The sequence below is a fragment of the Schistocerca piceifrons genome, chromosome X (assembly GCF_021461385.2).
Source record: "Schistocerca piceifrons isolate TAMUIC-IGC-003096 chromosome X, iqSchPice1.1, whole genome shotgun sequence".
Taxonomy (NCBI): domain Eukaryota; kingdom Metazoa; phylum Arthropoda; class Insecta; order Orthoptera; family Acrididae; genus Schistocerca; species Schistocerca piceifrons.
The window spans coordinates 615182837-615205940 of record NC_060149.1 but is presented as its reverse complement, the minus strand read 5'-3'; the positions used below and the strand labels follow the sequence as shown (position 1 = coordinate 615205940).

The 23104-nt window shown below is 38.7% G+C and overlaps 1 protein-coding gene across 6 annotated transcripts in view; it reads right to left on the bottom strand.

Annotated features, from left to right (window-relative positions):
• The window catches only part of LOC124723232 (serine/arginine repetitive matrix protein 2), a 290135-nt gene that overhangs the window by 98491 nt on the left and 168540 nt on the right, over window positions 1-23104 (bottom strand). For 4 of the 6 annotated variants that reach the window (XM_047248421.1, XM_047248423.1, XM_047248425.1 and 1 more), the window contains one exon: window positions 10209-10268. The exons of 1 other annotated variant lie outside the window; for it this stretch is intronic. In XM_047248421.1, coding sequence (XP_047104377.1) covers window positions 10226-10268 — 43 coding nt within the window. In that variant the 3' untranslated portion in view covers window positions 10209-10225. Of the gene's footprint in view, window positions 1-10208; window positions 10269-10574; window positions 10631-23104 lie in introns of those variants that run through there. One more of the 6 variants, XM_047248424.1, reaches the window with a different exon arrangement.

The window sequence follows — 23104 nt, the reverse complement described above, 5'->3', positions numbered from 1 at the left end:
TGCCGTCAAGTTTTGTGTGAAACTAGGAAAACTGGGTATGGAAATGTTGGATATGTGTAGACAAGCCTACGGTGGTGATTGCCAGTCAAAAGCCAAGGTTTTCAGGTGGGTGAAGAGCTTTAAAGAGGGACGGGACAGCACTGAGGATGAGAACCCCTCTGAACGCCCGTCAACCAGCAAAACTGATGAAAACATCAACCGTGTGCGAATTTTATTGAACACCACCTGTCAGATGAGTGTCAGGATGATAGCGGACGACCTCGGACTTGATAAAATGACATTGCACGATCACAGGTTAATGTAAGTGTGAGGTAAGCCATTGAAAATGTGAAATACTGGTACATTAATAGCCAATGTAACCGTCAGAGCGTTGAATGCAAGTCGGCAAACAAGTATGCACTGTGTTGTAAAGGTTCCAGATGTCAGTATATGGGATGGAGTTCCATGCTTTTTCCACTTTTTGGGTTGCTACAGGTATGGTTCATGCTGGTTGTGGATGATGCTGGCGTTATCTGCTGATGACATTCCATTTGTGCTCGAGTGGAGACAAATCTGATGACCGAGCAGGCCAAGGCAACATGTTGACACTTGGTAGAGCATGTTAAGTTACAACAGTGGTATGTGAGCAAGTGTTATCCAGTTGGAGAACACCTCCTGGGAATGCTGTTCATGAATTGCAGCACAACATGTTGAATCACCAGACTGACATACAAATTTACATTCAGAGTGTGAGGGATAAGCACAAGAGTGCTCTCGCTGTCATACAAAATTGCACCCCAGACCATAACTCCAGGTCCAGTGTGTCTAGCAAGCAGACAGGTTCATTGCAGGCTCTCAACTGGCATCCTATCCAAAACACAGCCATCACTGGCAAAGAAGCTGAACCAGCTTTCATCAGGAAATACATGAGATCTCCCACCCTGCCCTCCAATGAGCTCTCACTCGACACCATTGAAGCTGAAAATTGGTGGTGGCGGTTGGGGTAAGTGGAATACACACTACAGGGCATCTGGCTCAGAGCTGTCCTTCCAGTAACCGATTTGTTAACAGTTTGCTGTGTTGCTGTGGTGTCAACTGCTGCTTAAATTACTGTTGCAAATGCAGTACATTGTGCTAGAGCCATACACTGAACGTGACGGTCTCCCTTCTCTCTAGTGCCATGTGGCTGTCCGGAGATCAGTCTTCTTGTGACAGTACATTCTCATGACCACTACTGCCAGCAATCGTGAACAGTGGCTAAATTCCTGCTAAGCCTTTCTGCAGTATTGCAAACCATGTGGTTAAGTGCCAGATTTTGAAGCTAAAGGCAAAGTTGCAGCATGGTATGTAGTCTATGTTTTTGTAGGTTTCCTATAACTTACATGATTGTGCCAAATAAAGCACTGCAATTGTCAGAGAACATTCAGGATGAAGATAGCTACACTTTTTTATGTCAATACAGAGGTGGTAGAACTTCTTTTAAAAAAGTGGAGAACAGGGAAATGTTTTTTCTTCGTGGAAGAGTCAGTTATTTGTAACTCAAATTTAATGCCAGTTAAATATTTTCTTGTAATATTATTGGTCAGAGCCAATAACTTAACTTGTCAACATAGGAGGATACGTATTTCATTGTTCTTAACTTATACTTCCTGCTTTCCATGTTGAAACTAATAATTTTCTGTTACTTTAAATTTTTCCAGAATTTTCAAATCTTTCCACACCCTTCTAACAGTTTAATCCTCTTCTACAACAAAACTGCTTACATCTTACAAAAGACAAAGCAATTTTTACACATAAATCATTACTAGGAATTTGGATATTTTATTCCCATGCAATAAGTATTACATAATACCAGAGAGGGTTGATAGAAGAGATAGAGAAGATCCAACGGAGAGCAGCGCGCTTCGTTACAGGATCATTTAGTAATCGCGAAAGCATTACGGAGATGATAGGTAAACACCAGTGGAGGACTCTGCAGGAGAGACACTCAGTAGCTCGGTACTGGCTTTTGTTAAAGTTTCGAGAACATACCTTCACCGAAGAGTCAAGCAGTATATTGCTCCCTCCTACGTATATCTCGTGAAGAGACCATAAGGATAAAATCAGAGAGATTAGAGCCCACACAGAAGTATACCGACAATCCTCCTTCCCACGAACAATACGAGACTGGAATAGAAGGGAGAACCGATAGAGGTACTCAAGGTACCCTCTGCCACACACCGTCAGGTGGCTTGCGGAGTATGGATGTAGATGGATGTAGATAGATAGATAAATAGATTTTTTTTCCCAAACGTATTGATAACTCTCACGGAAATAGACGATAGCCAGCTCAGCGCACCTATCTGAACTTCCCACACTGTCACTCCACTTGGAGTAACTCAGAAACTCTGAGAAAATTGGTGCAAAGAAATCCCCTCCGTGATCAATACTATTTCAGACATTCTGAATTTCTTACAGCAGAGAATGTGTATCAGTTCATTGATACCTGCCATGTTCTTGGCAAAGAAAAAATATACTATAAAGAGTGCGATTCTCACTGGACATCAACAGGCTAGAACAAAAGGTCCATTACTTTCGAATAGTGAGCAGTGAAAGTGAGGTCATGAATACTGCTCGTGTTACAAAAAGTCACATTACAGTATCAGAATTATGGAACTAACAGTGATACTAGAATTTATTTGTGTTCAAAGTTCACAGTGGATGTCCTTGACAAAAGTCTGATAGTAAGTTCTGCTCACAACTGAGATCTGAAAGAATAGGAGAAGTGCCTAAAATTTGAAAACATCAATATATTGTATTTTGTTGTGAAAATATATAGAGATATGTCAACCAATACTTAGAGAGCAACACAATGTGTCTTTTTACTTAATCTTTTGTGTCTTGTTTTCTTTCTGAGTACGAAAAATGTCAAAGAATGTATTTTTCTTCTTCAATAGAGCCGACTTCTTCAACAATGCTTTTGATGAAAACGGTTTAATATCTCTTTCTTCTTATTTATGAACAGTGAGGCTTTCTTCTCTGCCCAGGTATTATAAAACCAAAGTAATTTGCAATTGATATATTTGGTTTTCTCTGTAGAAAAACACTCACAGGAATATATCCTACTTTTCTCGATGAAAACAAAGTATGCAAAACAATAAAGATTACAGAATCCACTACTATAGCATTACAGCAGGAGTGGGCATATTGAGAATAGGTTAACTTCCAATGTTAGCAGACAATGCCTTTAACCCTTAACCCCCCCCCCCCCCCCCTCCCACCATCGGATCAGTTTCATCAATTTAGACAGTTTACGCCAATACCTCCATTTGAAACACGTTCTTGAATATTTTCATGTTCTATTGTTCTAGTCCCTGACTGGACGTCATGTGAATTGACCTTGTATGGAATGAACACATGCACAATCCCCCCCACTACACCCCCCCCCCACACACACACAGTAGAAACCAAAATTTTGTTATCATATTTTAACATATTAGCTCATACAAGGTATGTTCCTACAACACAGATGTATGTGGAGCTAGTGCATAAGAGATTGAAGTACAGCAACAAACAGGTACCAGATCACTAAGGATAAATTCCATCTTGGTCTTAATTATACAACTCCGTTCAGTCTTTGCTTGATGCTATAGCACTGAAATAGTTGTAGGCCTTTCTACATCATCCATCCAAAAACTTCCCAGACTGATTTTATTCCTGGTGTATAAGTGACATCAGCGCAGTAACTATGGTGGCAACTTGAACTGACAACTATAGTGTATTCCACCAGTTAGATATGAGAAGGTTGTGTTAAGTAGTGGATGTGGAGCTGTAGAGTATCAGTCCTGTTGTGCCACAAATCACAATGGAACATCATATCTAAATCAAGTGTTCAAAACATCCTCCAGAAAGTTTTGAAGAGGAGTAATGTCTGTGGAAAGTTTGTTCCACAAACTTTGAGTCCTGGAGAAAAACGATGATAGGTTGATGCCCACCACAACTGGACTGAAATGACGACAATTCTTTTCTGGAAAAAAGTCATCACAGGTGACAAGAATTGGTGTTATCAATATGAATCGACCACAAAATGACAAAGTGCAGAAATACACATCTGATGGAGTGTCAGCGCTTCGATAACATAACAGACATTCAAGCCAGTGTGACATGCAAGTTGAACAACAATAGCAAAGAAGGAAATTTCTGACAGTTTCATGTGATTGTATGAACATTCTGTATGTTGTACTCAAGTGGGGGAGAAATTGCACTGCTCTGATGAGTGCTTTAACTGGCATGCTGAGAGAAAAAATGTAGGGTTTTTGGATGGCATCTGCATGAACCTGTACTGCAGCGATGGCTTCATGTTAGAGGATACTGGGGCGACTGCAATATGGTAGCCTACATAGTCTATTGTCATAGTAGTGTCATGGATGCTAATATAATAGCTTGGTGAATGGTTAGATACAATATGCAATCTCAACAGTTGAGAACAACTACAGCATCAGAGAAATTTGTTCAAATTACTGCCCACTGAGGTAACTCTGCAAAACATACACTATGTGATCAGAAGTATCCTGACATCCCCAAAAATATTAGGTTCATTGTGCTGCCACCTACTGCCAAGTACTCCATATCAACGACCTCAGTAGTCATTAGATATCGTGAGAGAGCAGAATGGGGCGAGCTGCGGAACTCACTGACTTCAAACGTGGTCAGGTGATTGGGTGTCACTTGTGTCATACGTCTGTACGCGAGATTTCCAAACATCCCTAGGTCCACGTTTCTGATGTGATAGTGAAGTGGAAACATGAAGGGACACGTACAGCACACAAGCGTACACGCTGACCCCAGCTGTTGACTGACAGAGACCGCCGACAACTGAAGAGGGTCGTAATGTGTAATAGGCAGCCATGTATCCAGACCATCACACAGGAATTCAAATCTGCATCATGATCCACTGTAAGTACTATGACAGTTGGGCAGGAGGTAAGAAAACTTGGATTTCGTCGTCGAGTGTCTGCTCGTAAGCCACACATCATGCCGGTAAATACCAAACGATGCCTCGCTTGGGGTAAGGAGCATAAACATTCGACGATTGGACAGTGGAAAAATGTTGTGTGGAGTGACGAATCATGGTACACAATGTGGCTATTTGGTGGCAGGGTATGGGTTTGGCAAATGCCCAGTGAACTTCATCTGCCAGTGTGTGTAGTGCCAACATTAAAATTCGGAGGCAGTGGTGTTATGGAGTGGTTGTGTTTTTCATGGAGGGGGCTTGCACCCCTTGTTGTTTTGCGTGGCACTACCACAGCACAGGCCTACATTGATGTTTTAAGCACCTTCTCGCTTACCACCGTTGAAGAGCACTTCGGAGATGGCGACCTCATCTTTCAACATGATCGAGCACCTGTTCATAATGCAAGCCCTGTGGCAGAGTGGTTACACGACAATAGCATCCCTGTAATGGACTGGCCTACACAGAGTGCTGCCCTGAATCCTACAGAACGCCTTTGGGATGTTTTGGAAAGCCGACTTCGTGCCAGGCCTCAACAACTGATATCAATACCTCTCCTCAGTGCAGCACTCCATGAAGAATAGGCTGCCATTCCCCAAGAAACCTCAAAGCACCTGACTGAATGTATGCCTGTGAGAATGGAAGCTGTCATCAAGGCTAACAGTGGGCCAACAACATACTGAATTCCAGCATTACTGATGGAGGACGCCACGAACATAAGTAATGCTGGAAGCCATTTTCAATCAGGTGTTCAGATACTTTTGATTACACAGTGTATTTCAGTAGGAAAATCACCAGATGAGTGTGGCGAGGAATGTGGAAGCTTTTTTGAACAACAATGGGTTGACCTTTTTGAATAATGGGTGGTCCTGTGTATCTCATCTTATGTTTGCCTCAAATGCTGCTATTCAAACATGTATGGGAAATGACTGGTTCACAAGATTGTCATAAGCCTTTAGCAATCACCATTGATGGAGTGCGGACTATACAAACCACTTGGAGAGTGACTCCCATGAAACATATTCAAGTCCTCTTTGATTCTAGGCAATAACGTTTAGAGAATCTGGTCAGAGTATAAGGGTGCTTCACTCTATATTAAATACATACTCTCAGACTTTGAGGATTCTCATGAATCTAATCTGTGGAATAATGTTCATTTAAGTCACATGCAGCTTTCTGAACATTGCAATTATCACTATCTCAGAGTGCTTTATTTCATTAAAAAGTTTGTTCAAACTCGTATGTACACACAAATATCATGAATACTAGCCATATAGGAAATTACTTGCCACATTCTTGCCTTTTATTGCATCTTCTGACAAAACTAACAGTATCTTGAAGTGAAGGAAACCTGTGGGGATGTTCTCATTAGTTCCACAGTCCCTTTACATACAAATCACAAATTTGCCTGAACACAAGTTCAAACAGTAAGATATTAGAAACTGACAGTACTGCAATTTCAAAAACTGTAGTGTACATATACCTGTGATATCCTACTTTTCACCCACTAAGCAAGTGCAATTAAATAGATTATATACAGCTAATGCTGTTTCCACAGTATTGCGGTATTTTGGTGTGTGTGTGTGTGTGTGTGTGTGTGTGTGTGTGTGTGTGTGTGTGTGTGTGTGTGTGTGTGTGTTTTTATTAACACAGTTCATTCAAGATATTGCACACCATGAACAGGAAACGTTACAGTTTTTTTTTTCAGATTATCAATGTTATTTTCCTGTATTTTCTGAGAGGAGTTATCAAAAATATTATAAAAGTTTTTATAAAAACAGAAAAAATACTAATATATTAAATGTAGATGCAACTATGGTTCTTTTGTGCAAGACATTTACTAAAAAATATAAGCTTCTTTTAACAAAACATAAGAAAATATAAAACTTGTGAGACAGCATTTTGGATCTAGTTAACTAAAGTAAATATCTTATAAACAAATATGTTGGTGTATAGTCATTCAAGAATAAGAGATACACTCTCAGGTATCAAACACATCATACTACTGAAGCAAACGCGAAGTGCAGCCCCATACAAGTTAACCTTCAGAAGAGAGTTTCACATTATTCTCTACAAGTCTACAAATACGGAAACAGAGACAGTCTAAAGTAGTACTCCAACAAAAGTGCATAAGAATAACATGCTTTGAAGTGTCTCTCTGGTGATAAGTTATAGCACACTAGTCAACTATTTTAACTAAGACAGAATGTCCACTACTTCCAAAATATACACGTGCAAAGGCATCTCCAAATATCTTGCATTGGATAGCATGATAAGTATCCATAAATACACATCACATTGCCAACAGACAAATGGGTAGTAGCATAAAACTTGGGCTGTAGCACAACAATACAGGAATTTTCGTTTAAACTGTAACCAAATTTACATTAAGCTTTCAATCTTTCAATCAAAAAATAAAATATTCTTTTTTCCTTAGTGCTGGAAAAACAATATATGCAAACACCATTTTAGATACACTGCACTATCCTTAAGAATCTCTCAAGACTGGATGAAAAAGGCTGCAGAATTCATGCGTAATGTCCTTTTTGAATAACAGTGGCACAATTGTTTCTTCCTACCTCATTGCATAAAAGCAACAAAAGCAGAGATTTTAAACCCGGTAACACTGATTCGATGATGATCTTTCAGTCAGCAAGAAATCTGAATAAATTAGTGCAAAATCCGGTGTAGAAGATTCTCCTGAGCCTGAATAATTAATATATAACAATATTACAGCCATTAACAAGAATTAGCACACATTTATATTGTCTTTAAAAATAAATAATTGACTAAAATATCCTTGAAAAGTAAATAAATTTTAACGATTTCCAACGTACAGCATGAGATCTTCAAAAGTTTCTTGACCTATTGAAAACTACATTCTATGTTCATTAAATTACATTGTCACTTCTACAACAGCAACATAAATTAAGTAAATAACAGCTATAACACATGCAAATATTGCATATTCCAACTATAAGCAGCCAAAAACCCATACTATAAGAACAACGAAAAAGAAACACACGATTCTCACTAAAGACATCAATTGCTCAAAGATAACTTTCTATGAGTATGTACTGCCAAACAATTTAAGACAGTAGGAGTGCTGTGACACGTCATTCATCTCCACTACTCAAGGAGTAGTGACCCAAAGTACTCCAACATGATTTATAATTATTTATTAACTCATAACCAAATTTGGTTTAACCCTCATTTTGATAACAATAATTAATTAGCACAGCAAACATAACTCACACTCAAATTATAACAATTTTAATGATTTGTAAATAATTTGTATAAAAGAAACAATGATATCCTAATAAATAGAATAACAGCACTGTTTTGGAATACGGAAAAAAAAAAAAAAACGTTTGCACTATGTACAAAAACGTCTATTATGGAACTCCTGCCATATCATGAATCTCAGGCACTAGTTTGTAAAATATATTATAAAATAAATATATAAACACCTCAGTCAAATAAAAAGTACATTTCTACTCTTTCTGCATATTAAATCTATAAAGTCTATCAGTAATGTAATAATTCTTTCTTACCATCAAAATGAAAAAGAAAGTAACTTATGAACATGGAAAAATAAAATAAGTTTCTCAATTTTTAGTACATTTTATGACTCAATATTGACACGGACATCAATATTACAGTAGACTGTTTTCAAAATCTCTCTGCTCAAATTGAAACTACAAGCAAAAAAAGTATAGTTACTTTCTGAGCAAAATGTTGTCTGAGCACACTGTATAACAAAGCAATATGGCTGATTTTATTAAGTACTGACACAGCCTTTCAAATACCACAGAAATATAAGTAACACCTTTTTTCTTCAACTCTTATGTAGTTACGCTGATCAATAAAAAATTGTAAGAGCCTGTAATGTTTTCTTCATACTGTTATAAACTGAAAAACAACAGCTGGACTAACTGACTGCTTTGCGAAAGAGATTATTTTAAATAAACATAACAGTAATATCTTATTCAAAACATAAATGGGGTGCTTTCAAATATTTAACTCTTTTCAGTCTACATATCAACAGCAGCACTACCTGCATTACAAAGCTTTGCTTGTTTTCACATACAGCACTCGACTCTGTGTGTGTGTGTGTGTGTGTGTGTGTGTGTGTGTGTGTGTGTGTGTGTGTGTGTAGAGAGAGAGAGAGAGAGAGAGAGAGAGAGAGAGAGAGAGAGAGAGAGAGAGGGGGGGGGGGGGGGGGGGAGGGAAAGAGGGAGGGAGGGGGAGGGAGAGAGAGAATGATCTATCCACAAATCTGCTTCACAGTCTAACCTAAACCCAATCAAATTAATATTTCAACAAGAAACTTCTCAATATAATTAATACCACAAAAACCAGGAACCTACATGTTAGTTTCTCCATGAGCCTGTACCATTAAGTATTTTATAAAAATGTACCAATCACTGCAACAAATGGGAAACGTGACTTATGGTCTGTTAGATGTGAGAAACCTCATTAAGGGTGTCCCACACTGACAAAGACATGACATACACACCACCAATTATTGTGGAAGATATTGGATAGTTTATTGATAAAATATAACATTCACTTCGACTACCTGGGAGAATATTTAACAAGTTAGAGCCAAGAAATACAGTAACCTTATATACAAACTAAATGGGAAAATATTTGAACATAGAAAAGCACAGATGTTGTCTAGAGACATTGTAAGATCAAACTAATTAGGAAGAGGCGGAGTACCACTATAACAGTATTTGAAAACCTAATCTGGAATAACACAGACAAAAATTGTTTTCAAGTGACAGCTGTGGCACAAGATCTGGTTTCCAATATGGGGAAAAAGAACTTTTCTTCACACCGATAATGAAGCTAGTAAAAATAATGTGTAACCTGATGAAGCTTACAGAATAAGACATGAAGTACATATTCCACACCACATCTTGCTTTCGTTACAGAGCCAAATACTTAACAGCAGACACACTGTCTCCCCACCCCCGCCTCCCCCCTTGAAAAACTGACATAAGAATACCATCACAATGTGTTTATTCAAACAACTATTACACTTCAATTCTCAAGCAGGAAAAGCTTTCTACATGGTAAGACTAAACACTTTAAACTCAATTCAGTATACATCTGTTAAGGCAACACTGTAAAACTTCATATATGTGTCAGTTTTGTGGAAAATGAGACATTTCGTTGACTAATTTAAAATGCCACTTCATGTCACAATTGCACATCTGAATTATCGTTTTACCTGTGAGAATAGATAGTTTAATGTCCGCTTGTGTGTGAACTGTCTATGTCGAAACGAGGGCTGAAATAAATAAAAAATGTGAATTGGACATAAATTAAAACTACAAAATTCCAACAAAACATCAAATAACAGAAATATAAGAGAGAATAAGCAAATATATGTTGTGTGTTTGCATATATTTGCTTTTTGTAGTTTGTAATCACTTTTAGCCCCTGCAAAAAATTTGTTTTTGCTTCCTCATTTTTTAACCACACACAAACACACGTACACACTCACATGTAGTGGACCTTGGGTAGTCTGTTTTGTGCACATCTACAAAAACCTTGAAGTCAATTTCTAGCACTAACTTACCACATCTTTTTTATTTTTATTTATTTATTTTTTTTCAAAAGAAAGTTCAGCTCCACATAGTCGTTTTTTGCCTATGGAAATCAAAGAAAAGGAATTATTTTTCAGTTGTCTCCCACATACATGCATTCTGTAGGGAAAAAAATATTTTTCAGAAAGAGAGAGAGAGAGAGAGAGAGAGAGAGAGAGAGAGAGAGAGAGTACAATAACTGAAATAATCATTTGGAGAAAAAGAAAAAGTTATTCTTTACTGAAGTGATAGCCCTCACAAGGAGTGAAGGACATGAAATACAGTATAATGATAAATAAAACGCAAGGGCTATTACAGTTATCTTGAAAACTAATAGATCTTTGTACGTCTTTGACTGTCATAAAAAATTATAAATCATTTGCTTCAATTAATAGTGAAATTCACAAATTACTATCACAAACAATAACAACAAAAATGGTTAAGATCATGTTTTAAACTGATATTAGTGTTGGACTTTCAAGAATAGTATCACACTAAAGATGTGTTTGACACAGCAACCACCTCATGCAAAACAACAAAAGTATCCCACAGAAACTAAAATCCAAAGCAAATGTCAAAAAGACTTATTAAGAAATTTAAAGAAGAACTATTTTGTTCTTTTTAAAGAGACAAAATACTGCAAAATGTGGGCACACGGAGTGCAGGTCTCTGCACAGTGCATTTACTGATGGTATAAACATGCAACTGAAATTGTTAAAAATTTAATAATACATACTTATATCTCCATACCACACTAAAACTTTAAGAATATGATGCTCTGGGTAAAACAGAAGAAATACAAGAGCAGTATTCTCTAAATTACATAATGTTAGCACAAAATGACTACACAATGAAACAATTTCAACATGACTCACTGTTCTACGCAAGGTACAATATCTAAAGAAAATAAATGGTCAACTCTGTCATAAACACACAACCTTCAGCTTTAGTATCTATTGTTTAGCTTGCAAGGTTGATTGAAGGAACTTAATGATCATTTATTGTACCCACATCTGTGGAGTCACATTTGCTTCCTCTTGTGACCCACAGTCTTCTAAAGAGTCCCAAAGAATTTGGTAAAGGATGCATCAATGAGAATGTGGAGTATTATCCAATAACAGTAAAGGGGGACAATGACTTGACTTAAAATATGACTGCAAGCAGCCAGTTTCCTCTCTGTTAAGCGCCCAGTCTGAAAGGAGAATGTGGTGTCCTTAATCCTGACTTAAGAGAAGCCATTTCTTTTCCACAACCTACAGTTTCTTAACCCAAAAGGTGTTTCCTAAAATGTGAAGACTGTTTCCTCACCTAGAAATTTCAACTGTTCCACATCTTCACCCCTTTTATGTTCTACTTCAGTATGGTAGATACTCAATAGTGAGTTTTGTCCTCCCTCCCCTCTTTTCTATAAATGCACTGAGACAATGAGTACAAATGGTGTGAACCAGCTATTTTAAGTCAACTCCCATTTGATGGCATTTAATTCCATCAGAAACTATCAGGATTTTTGGTTTTGTTCATTTAGACTCAATTTCTGTAATCCATTTTTCCACTCTCTCATCTTGTGGTACACTTGGAACAGACATATACTTCTCTGTATTAATGTGGTGGCTTAATTTTGGTTTTGATAACATGTAGCAGGTGAGAATACTTATACTTGTTTGAACTGACAACAAGCCTTTTGTTAAGCTGAAGTGTAAATGGGCATGTGCAATTGTAAGAATTGGTGCTAGCTAGAATCAGTAGTTTTTACCATTGTAAATGTACTTATTTTTGAAGTAATATTTCTCAAATGGCACAATGAAAGTGGCTGGCACCTTTCAAGGGTGATACACAGTTTTCTTTTGCCACTTCCTACTCATTACCTCCAACCCCCCCCCCCCCCCCCCAACTGCTCTAAGCTATTTCACAGAGAAAAACTGCAGTCATGAGTATAAACACTTGCGCTCGTAATGATATTAACTGATGTGATAGAATAATTATTAACATATTAATATTAACATATTATTAACATTATTAACATAAAGGTCCATATTTCAGGAAGTGAGAGTTTAAAAGGTGAAGAATCAGTTAACTTAAATTTCATTACTGATGGTCAACCTCACTGCGGAATAGCAATACAATTATATAAACTATCAACCTGAATAGTTTTTTCTCCTCTCAAATTTATACCGAAGTATGCAAAATGAGGCCATGTGTACATCCTGAGGAGACCTGTGACCTTTTTATTGGGCTGGATTATAGAAGTCAATGTCTTGGTCATATTAAATTTTATTATAATTGATTTCTGGTTTTGGTTTTTCAGCCATCATTAGAACTAAACATTTAGCAGTGGCACATAGGCATGTTGCATAGGCATACATGTTGCTGCTAAATTTTCATATCTAGTGATGGTTGTAAGGCTGAAACTGATACTAAATTTTAATAAAACATCAAATGACAAAGACACTGACTATCATGAAGTACGTTAAGTAAGCTACAAAATTATGAATTCAAAACAAAATGGAAATTCTGTTTCCACTTTACTGACTGCACACTGTACATTACATAATCAATCTCCACCCTAGGGAATAAGCTTTAGTGCACTGGTTGCCTACAAAGCATACATTATCTGATAAACTAAAATAGTGCAGTATCTTTATTATGCACTGCAATATCACTTGCAAGGTGCTGATTCTTCAGATGGTAAAGCTATATAATAAAACTGCACTCAAATATTATCCGCCAAAGAAACATGAAAACACTATGCTCCTCAACATAGAAAGCTATTTCTAATTTCTGTGGCAAGTAAAATGGACACAGCTGCATTTTGGCAGAAATTATTTTGCTGTGTACCATGACAAAAGACAAAGCTAATGAGAATGCGTAACGGCGTAGTATTTACTACTGATCAACGGTAACCTACAGCTATAAACACAGAGAGAGTTTAAAAGACACACTTTGTACTACAATCTCATACAATGTTTACGGAACATTAGGAGTTAAATGTAATGCACGAATATGTAATGATATGAAATATAAACTAATGAAAGCAGTACACTAACTGTACAAATTCAGGGAAGGTTATCCAAAAAACAAAACTAAAAACAAATTTAAACAAAATGAAAGTAAACAAAGAAGGGCAACATAATACGATCCAAGGCAGAAAAAAAGACAAAAAATGTGTGCCAGAAACATGTGAAACAACTCGCATAATGGAAAATAAGCATTGAAACAATTGTCAAGGAAGAACTTTGTGCACAAAAGACATGCAATGTAGGAGGCTACCCCAGATACAATAAAGCCCCATAGTATCAAACCCACTTCTGAGAAATTCCCCACATGTAATTAACATTTCTGTTGATCTTGCTCAAACTCCCACAAGAAAATTGTTATTTAAAATAAATGTTAACGAAGCATGCTTTAAGAATAAGCTCTCTTAAGGAATGATGTGAAACAGTTTGAAAATAAAAATCCACTTTTGACACGATGTCTGATTTTTATGAAAGTTTACAGCTCATCCTTTAATTTTTGAGCAGGTTATGCCAAAATGGTAACAAAATTAATGACAATAATTTGCCATTGATTCCTTCTGTATAGACTGCAGATGCATCTGTCAAGAAATCTTCCAAGATCGCGAACGTTTTTCTTCTGGAGTGAATTTTGACTCAGCAGCAGAATGTGTGCTGATTTGAAATTTCCTGGTTGATATTTTTTTTTTTTTTTTTTTTTTTTTTTTTTTTTTTTTTTTTTTTTTTTTTTTTTTTGCAGTGAAACTGCTAAATATGGAGAAAAGATCTGAGTCTAGATGCCAAAGCAATCACAATACACAGATTTCCATTTCTGTTCACATTGGCATACTGCCTGTGCTGTAGGTCATGTGTTACATCATAGATGACTTGAAATCTAGGAACGTGAACACATCAGTCATTTTATTCTATCCATTACAAAATGGCTGTTGAAATTTACAACTGTAAAAAAGGTTTTTTTTTTTTTTCTTTTTTCCCCATCCTAAGATGTACCAGTCATTACATCAATACTTTCTAATACCTGTGTGACTAGACACCTTAATAATGACTGTTTCTATTACAGTGAAGTTAACAGACCAATGTAGCAGCTCGCACACACAGCAAATATCAAATTTGACTCCTCATTATGTATTAAGAAATATGTTTGAAAATGAGAATTATTGACCCAAAACTGTATGTGCGAGATACATTACATGAAATGGCATGCCTTTCTACATTAAAAAATGAACCCATCACCACATTCTTGTTTATGGAAGTGCAGATTCCTGTACACTCTAAACTTTCATGTACTCTTTATACTTTCATGGCCCACAAATGATGAAAACATACTGCTCAACAAAATAAAATGAGGTGACAAGTCATAGAATACCTCCTAATATCACGTCGGACCTCCTTTCGCAGGGCACACTGCAACAACTAAATGACACCTGGACTCAAAAATTCGTAGCAAGTCCCCTGAAGATATATTGAGTCATGCTGCCTCTATAGCCATCAATAATTGCAAAAGTGTTGCTGGTGAAGTATTTAGTGTATGACCTGACCTCTTGAGTATGTCCCACGAATTTTCAGTGGTATTGATGTAGGGTGATAAGGGTGGCCAAATCATTCAGTCGAATTGTCCATAATGTTCTTCAAAACCAATTGTGAACAATTGTGGTCCAGTGACATAGCACACTGTTATCCACAAAAATTTCATCACTGTTTGAGAACATGAAGTCCGTGAATGGCTGCAAATGGTCACCAAGTGGCTGAACATAACCATTTCCAGTCAATGATTGGTTCAGTTGGACCAGCGAACCCTGACCATTCCATGTACACACAGCCCACCATTATGGAGGTACCACCATCTTCCACAATGCCTTGCTGACAACTTGGGTCCACGGCTTCATGGGGTATGCAACACACTTGAACCCTGCCATCAACTCTTACCAGCTGAAATCAGGACTCATCTGTCCAGACCATGGTATTTCAGTCATCTACGGTCCAACCAATATGGTCGTGAGCCTAAGATAGGCACTGCAGGCTACATTGTGCTGTTAGCAAAGGCACTCGTGTCGGTCATCTGCTGCCATAGTCCATTAATGCCAAATTTTGCCACACTGTACTAACGGATACATTTGTCATAAGTCCCACATTGATTTCTGCAGTTATTTTACGCAGTGTTGCTTTTCTGTTAGCACTGACAACTCCATGCAAATGCTGCAGCTCTCTGTTGTTAAGTGTAGGACATTGGATAATGAATTCTCTAATGGCTGCATTCAAAGTCTGTTAATTCCTGTCTTTGGGCCATAAACATGTCACAAACATTTTCACAGGATTCATCTAAGTACAAACAACAGCTCCATCAGTGCAATAATGCTCTTTTATACATTGTCTACATAATACTAACACCATCTGTATACGTGTGTATCACTACCCAATGACTTTGGACATCTCAGTGTATGGCTATTACTGTGGCATTACAGACTATCATAACTTGAAAATCTCCGGTTTAGCAAAAAAATGCGATTTGCTGCAATCTTCTTTGAGAGGTGAATTGAAGAATAATGAATCCCTTTCGTATGCTGTGGTGAAAAGTTTTTCTGCATTGAAAATGCAAGGAAAAGATGTGCTTCATCACAACTGAAAGTATTTATAATTATCTCCCCAAAATGGTTTAATGGACTGAAGAGTGGAAACTTTCATGTATGTGGAAATGTATTGAAGCATACAGCACAAGCAATCACATTAAAGCTCACAAATTAAGACTGATGAGTCGACGACAATTATCTGTTTTTATGAAACTGGGATCTTTTACAATCCATACATCCCTCAGAAATGTGCTATGTTAAGGTGTAATGTGCAAAACTGGGAAGTCAAATCTGGGCATATTAAGAACATGGAATCATTACTTTTACTTTTATTTCAGTAGAAATGTCTGGATGCCAGTAGAACATCTTGCATGACTACTGAGAAGTTTAAAGGATAAAATTGCAGAAGAGTATATAGATTGGAGCTTTCAGTAATAATAATGAAGGCAACCAAGTAAATCAAGAATGTTAATATTATGTTTTTCCTGTGAATTGCACAAGTTGCCTGCATATATAGACCAGAGCATAATTCACTTTGTGGAAGAAGAATGCAAAGTGACTGTTCTGTAAGGTGAATTTCACCCCTCAAAAAAGAAAAGCAGCAACGAAAAGTCTGTTACTGTCTGGAATGCTGCGACTTACGATTGTATCGAAATATTGGCTGCAGAAGGTGGTTGTACCCTAAAAAAAAAAAAAAAAAAAAAAAAAAAAGGGAAGCTACCAGATGTTTTTTTCCAAGTGAGACATTAAAGGACAGGTTTTGGTGATGGCACCATGATACTTACACAGCAGATGCATATAAATGGGCTGTTTGATGCTCTTTGTGAATGAAAAAGCTAAAAAAAGGTTATGATCGTTGTGGTGGTGGTGGTGGTGGTCGCAGCCGTGGTCATGGTGCAGATGAGGTTAGTGGAGAGGAAGTTCCACCTACATGAAGTTTCCGTAGCTGTCCAGAAATCTGATAGTGTTAGGTGCTATATTCCTTCAGTCCAGTCAGTTTGTGTAGCATCAACCAACTTGAATGACTACTCCTGTTAGCATGTCATGTTGGAAGCAAGAAGAAAACTTCTCTTATTGATTTTTAGTGACAGTATTGAACACCTGTTCTTTAACTTCCTGTACTCATGCTCATTTTGTCAGTTCGTTGCAACTTACCTATTATAAAAAGCATTTAAAAGAAGTTGAGAAAGAGGATATGTATCATTAAGAAAATAAATTCATTAGTAAGAAACCCAATTACAGATTCACAAAAGATATAACCCAATTAGAACTATAACATTTGAAGTGAAAATGGCCTATATAATGTGAATAAAATGTTCTCTGTTTTCAAGCCATGTAAATTCGAATAAAATTCTCGAGCTTTTGATGGCTATCTGCGTCGTCATAGTCAGGAGTACAACTACTGACTGCCGTGGCTGGCACGATTTTCCACTTCTGTAGCCCTGATTACAGCCACTGGCGCCAGTCAGAGAGGGCCAGAACGATGCATGCGCAGAAGGTGAATTGGGCAGCTCATAGCAGCTCTAGCCTGCTGACGGACCGATTGAAGTCAGGTGGCACAAGGGGATGACGTGTTCGAAACTGCCACTCTCACCTCCCTACAAGCATTACGCATCTGTTGTCGCTTCCTTTTGACATACAAAGCCTGCCCCAACCGAGAACTGGATGACTACACTGTGCCAGTGCCGAGTAAAGGCCTTAATTTTTCACCAGTCACGCGATGTCTGCCAATTTTGGATATTATTAGTGGAACAGAGAAGTGCATTTGGCATATCTTGCATGACACAGCTGAAGATGTCAGACTAACTGCCAACCATATACTGGCAAAAGCTAAGCCACCAAAATCTAATATCAGCCAAGATGAATGATGTGGCTCCTGCTTATTGCGTGAGAACAAGGACTTGGTTGTCTCACCAGCCACAAAGGAAAAACCACTGTGGTCCTGAACACTGAAGACTACCACCTGAAGATGGTTATAGTCTTAGGTGGAGATTTCAATTTACCAGATATAGACTGGGACACTCAGATGTTTAGGACGGGTGGTAGGGACAGAGCATCGAGTGACATTATACTGAGTGCACTATCCGAAAATTACCTCGAGCAATTAAACAGAGAACCGACTCGTGGAGATAACATCTTGGACCTACTGATAACAAACAGACCCGAACTTTTCGACTCTGTATGTACAGAACAGGGAATCAGTGATCATAGGGCCCCTGCAGCATCCCTGAATATGGAAGTTAGTAGGAATATAAAAAAAGGGAGGAAGGTTTATCTGTTTAGCAAGAGTAATAGAAGGCAGATTTCAGACTACCTAACAGATCAAAACGAAAATTTCTGTTTCAACACTGACAATGTTGAGTGTTTATGGAAAAAGTTCAAGGCAATCGTAAAATGCGTTTTAGACAGGTACGTGCCGAGCAAAACTGTGAGGGACGGGAAAAACCCACCGTGGTACAACAACAAAGTTAGGAAACTACTGCGAAAGCAAAGAGAGCTTCACTCTAAGTTTAAACGCAGCCAAAACTTCTCAGACAAACAGAAGCTAAACGATGTCAAAGTTGGTGTAAGGAGGGCTATGCGTGAAGCGTTCAGTGAATTCGAAAGTAAAATTCTGTGTACCGACTTGACAGAAAATCCTAGGAAGTTCTGGTCTTACGTTAAATCAGTAAGTGGCTCGAAACAGCATATCCAGACACTCTGGGATGATGATGGCATTGAAACAGAGGATGACACACGTAAAGCTGAAATACTAAACACCTTTTTCCAAAGCTGTTTCACAGAGGAAGACCGCACTGCAGTTCCTTCTCTAAATCCTCGCACAAACGAAAAAATGGCTGACATCGAAATAAGTGTCCAAGGAATAGAAAAGCAACTGGAATCACTCAACAGAGGGAAGTCCACTGGACCCGCCGGGATACCAATTCGATTCTACACAGAGTACGCGAAAGAACTTGCCCCCCTTCTAACAGCTGTGTACCGCAAGTCTCTAGAGGAACGGAGGGTTCCAAATGATTGGAAAAGAGCACAGGTAGTCCCAGTCTTCAAGAAGGGTCGTCGAGCAGATGTGCAAAACTATAGACCTATATCTCTGACGTCGATCTGTTGTAGAATTTTAGAACATGTTTTTTGCTTGAGTATCAAGTCGTTTTTGGAAACCCAGAATCTACTATGTAGGAATCAACATGGATTCCGGAAACAGCGATCGTGTGAGACCCAACTCGCTTTATTTGTTCATGAGACCCAGAAAATATTAGATACAGACTCCCAGGTAGATGCTATTTTTCTTGACTTCCGGAAGGCGTTCGATACAGTTCCGCACTGTCGCCTGATAAACAAAGTAAGAGCCTACGGAATATCAGGCCAGCTGTGTGGCTGGATTGAAGAGTTTTTAGCAAACAGAACACAGCATGTTGTTATCAATGGAGAGACGTCTACAGACGTTAAAGTAACCTCTGGCGTGCCACAGGGGAGTGTTATGGGACCACTGCTTTTCACAATATATGTAAATGACCTAGTAGATAGAGTCGGAAGTCCCATGTGGCTTTTCGCGGATGATGCTGTAGTATACAGAGAAGTTGCAGCATTAGAAAATTGTAGCGAAATGCAGGAAGATCTGCAGCGGATAGGCACTTGGTGCAGGGAGTGGCAACTGACCCTTAGCATAGACAAATGTAATGTATTGCGAATACATAGAAAGAAGGATCCTTTATTGTATGATTATATGATAGTGGAACAAACACTGGTAGCAGTTACTTCTGTAAAATATCTGGGAGTATGCGTGCGGAATGATTTGAAGTGGAATGATCATATAAAATTAATTGTTGGTAAGGCGGGTACCAGGTTGAGATTCATTGGGAGAGTCCTTAGAAAATGTAGTCCATCAACAAAGGAGGTGGCTTACAAAACACTCGTTCGACCTATACTTGAGTATTGCTCATCAGTGTGGGATCCGTACCAGATCGGGTTGACGGAGGAGATAGAGAAGATCCAAAGAAGAGCGGCGCGTTTCGTCACAGGGTTATTTGGTAACCGTGATAGCGTTACGGAGATGTTTAACAAACTCAAGTGGCAGACTCTGCAAGAGAGGCGCTCTGCATCGCGGTGTAGCTTGCTCGCCAGGTTTCGAGAGGGTGCGTTTCTGGATGAGGTATCGAATATATTGCTTCCCCCTACTTATAAGTCCCGAGGAGATCACGAACGTAAAATTAGAGAGATTCGAGCACACACGGAGGCTTTCAGACAGTCGTTCTTCCCGCGAACCATACGCGACTGGAACAGGAAAGGGAGGTAATGACAGTGGCACATAAAGTGCCCTCCGCCACACACCGTTGGGTGGCTTGCAGAGTATAAATGTAGATGTAGATGTAGAAGATGCTACATTTATTAGAAGATAATGCATACTGGAAACTTAGTCACAACCTGACACAGGCCATAGGCATAAAGACAGGAAAGTTATTAAAGGACTCTGGTTTACTAAACAAAGTGATGAAGAAATTAATGCCTCGCCCCACATGACCTCCCAGGCTTTATGGACTCCCACAGATACATAAGGAAAATGTCCCTCTTAGGCCCACTGTTAGTGCAATCAGCTCGCTCATCTACTGTCAAAACATCTTGCAAGATTATTAGCACCAAAACTGGGGCACTGTGAACACTATGTTGTAAATTCACAGACATTTGTGGAAACACTCAAGAAAATGAAAATAATCTGAAATGATATAATGGTTAGTCTGGACGTTGTGACACATTTTATGAGGGTTCCAGTACAAGACACGCTGGATCTTTTGGCCCAACAGTTTCCACCTGGTGTTGTCAAGTTGTTCCGTCATGTTCTAACAACATACTTCTTGTAACATGACAAATATTATGAGATGATGGGTGGTCTCACCACTGTCTCCTGCAGCCGCAAATTTCTTCATAGAGCAGTTTCAGAAGCAGTCTCTGAACTACATGATGTTGTGTCCATCTTGCTTCCTAAAGTAAGTTGATGACACCTTCCTGATATGGCCTGATGGTAAAAATACACTGCAGCAGTTCATCAATCACATGAATGTTGTCCATACCAACATCAAATTTTCCTTCGAGATGGAGAAGGGTGGCAAGCTACCATTCTTGGGTGTTTTAGTTGAGCAGAAGGCAGGAGGCCAGCTTGGTCATTCAGTGCACAAGAAACTGATGCACATTGATTGATATTTGAACACTGGTATTTTTCACTACCCTGTGCACAAGAAAGCAGTCCTGAACATGTAAATACACAGAGCAAAAGTAATTTCTGATGATGACCACCTACAGTCTGAATCACAGAATTTGAGACACGTGTTCAGAGAGAATGGTTATAGCAAGAGACATTGCAAACGCTTTCAGGTGCCACCAAAAGAGGACACCTAGCGATTTGGCAGAAGCAACCAAGCCGGCAGCTTTCCTGCCATACAGAGGGGTAGTGAGCACAAGCTAGGATGTGAACTGCACATAGATTGAGACCAGTGTTCCAACCCGCCTCCAAAATACGACATACACTGCACAACATTACAGACGTCATAGCTCTTTGTCTGCCCAGTGCATTTGGTATCCCTTGTGAGTGCGGCAGCATCTATATAGGTCAGTCAATTTGCACAGTTCCAGAGCACTCTACTGAGCACAAGAGACACATTAAACAATGAGAGCTTGACAAGTTGGCCATAGCTGAGCATCGCCTGAAAAACGAACACAAAATACAGTTTGAGAATACGAGACTCTTGGCTCATGCGTCAATATACTGGGATTCTGTTATAAAATAAGTGGCTAAGATTAGAATGAACAACAAAACTTTTAACAGATACCAGGGGTGCACATAGAGTGGGGCATGGAGACGTTTTGTATGTCGAAAGGAAGCAAAAACAGATGATTGACATTTGTAGGGAGGCAGGAGTGGAATTTTCTAATGTGGCGCCAGCCCCTTGCGCCACTTGATGTCACTCAGTCCTGTGGCAGGCTGGAGCTGCCATGAGCTGCCCAGCTCACCTTCCATGCACGCGTTCTTTCAGCCCTCTATGGTTGGTGCCAGCGGCTGTAATTAGGGCTGTAAAAGCAGAAAATTGTGCCAGATCTGGTAGTCAATACTTTTACTCCTGACGAGGACAGCGGAGATAGCCATTGATATCTGGAGAATTTTATACGAACTGACACGGATCGAAACCCAGGAAGATTTTATTCAAACATGCCACCACGAAGGACTCCAAGATCGCCTGTATAATGTACCATTGAAGCTTTTTGTGGACCAGACAGGCATTCCGTCTGAAGCCACAATTAGTTTTGATCATTCACCCTATAAAATCAAGTACCTAACAGTTTGTGTAAGAAATTTTAAATGTCATTTTTATTTTTCTCCTGAACAACTTCTATTCTGTAAGCAAATTTTTTATTAGAAACCAGTAGCTTGCTCTATACAGGATGAGGCAGGTAAGACAGGCCACCCCAAATATATCTAGACTGAATAAATATATCGAAGTGTGGTTTTTGCCATGTTATAGTGGACAGCATGGTGAATATCCTGACATTTGCAAGTAATTTTTATTGTTTTTAGTAAGCTAATTACGTCACTGACTCCTTGTTCTTCAAATGGAACTACATACTTTTTTCTGTGGCATTTGAAAGAAGCTTCCAAGAGAACTTCAGTGATACAGCATCTACGGAACTTGATCAAATACACTACTGGCCATTAAAATTGCTACACCACGAAGATGACGTGCTACAGATGTGAAATTTAACCAACAGGAAGAAGATACTGTGATATGAAAATGATTAGTTTTTTAGAGCATTCACACAAGGTTGGCATCGGTGGCGACACCTGCAACGTGCTGACATGAGGAAAGTTTCCAACTGATGTCTCATACACAAACAGCAGTTGACCGGCGTTGCCTGGTGAAACGTTGTTGTGATGCCTCATGTAAGGAGAAGAAATGTGTACCATCACGTTTC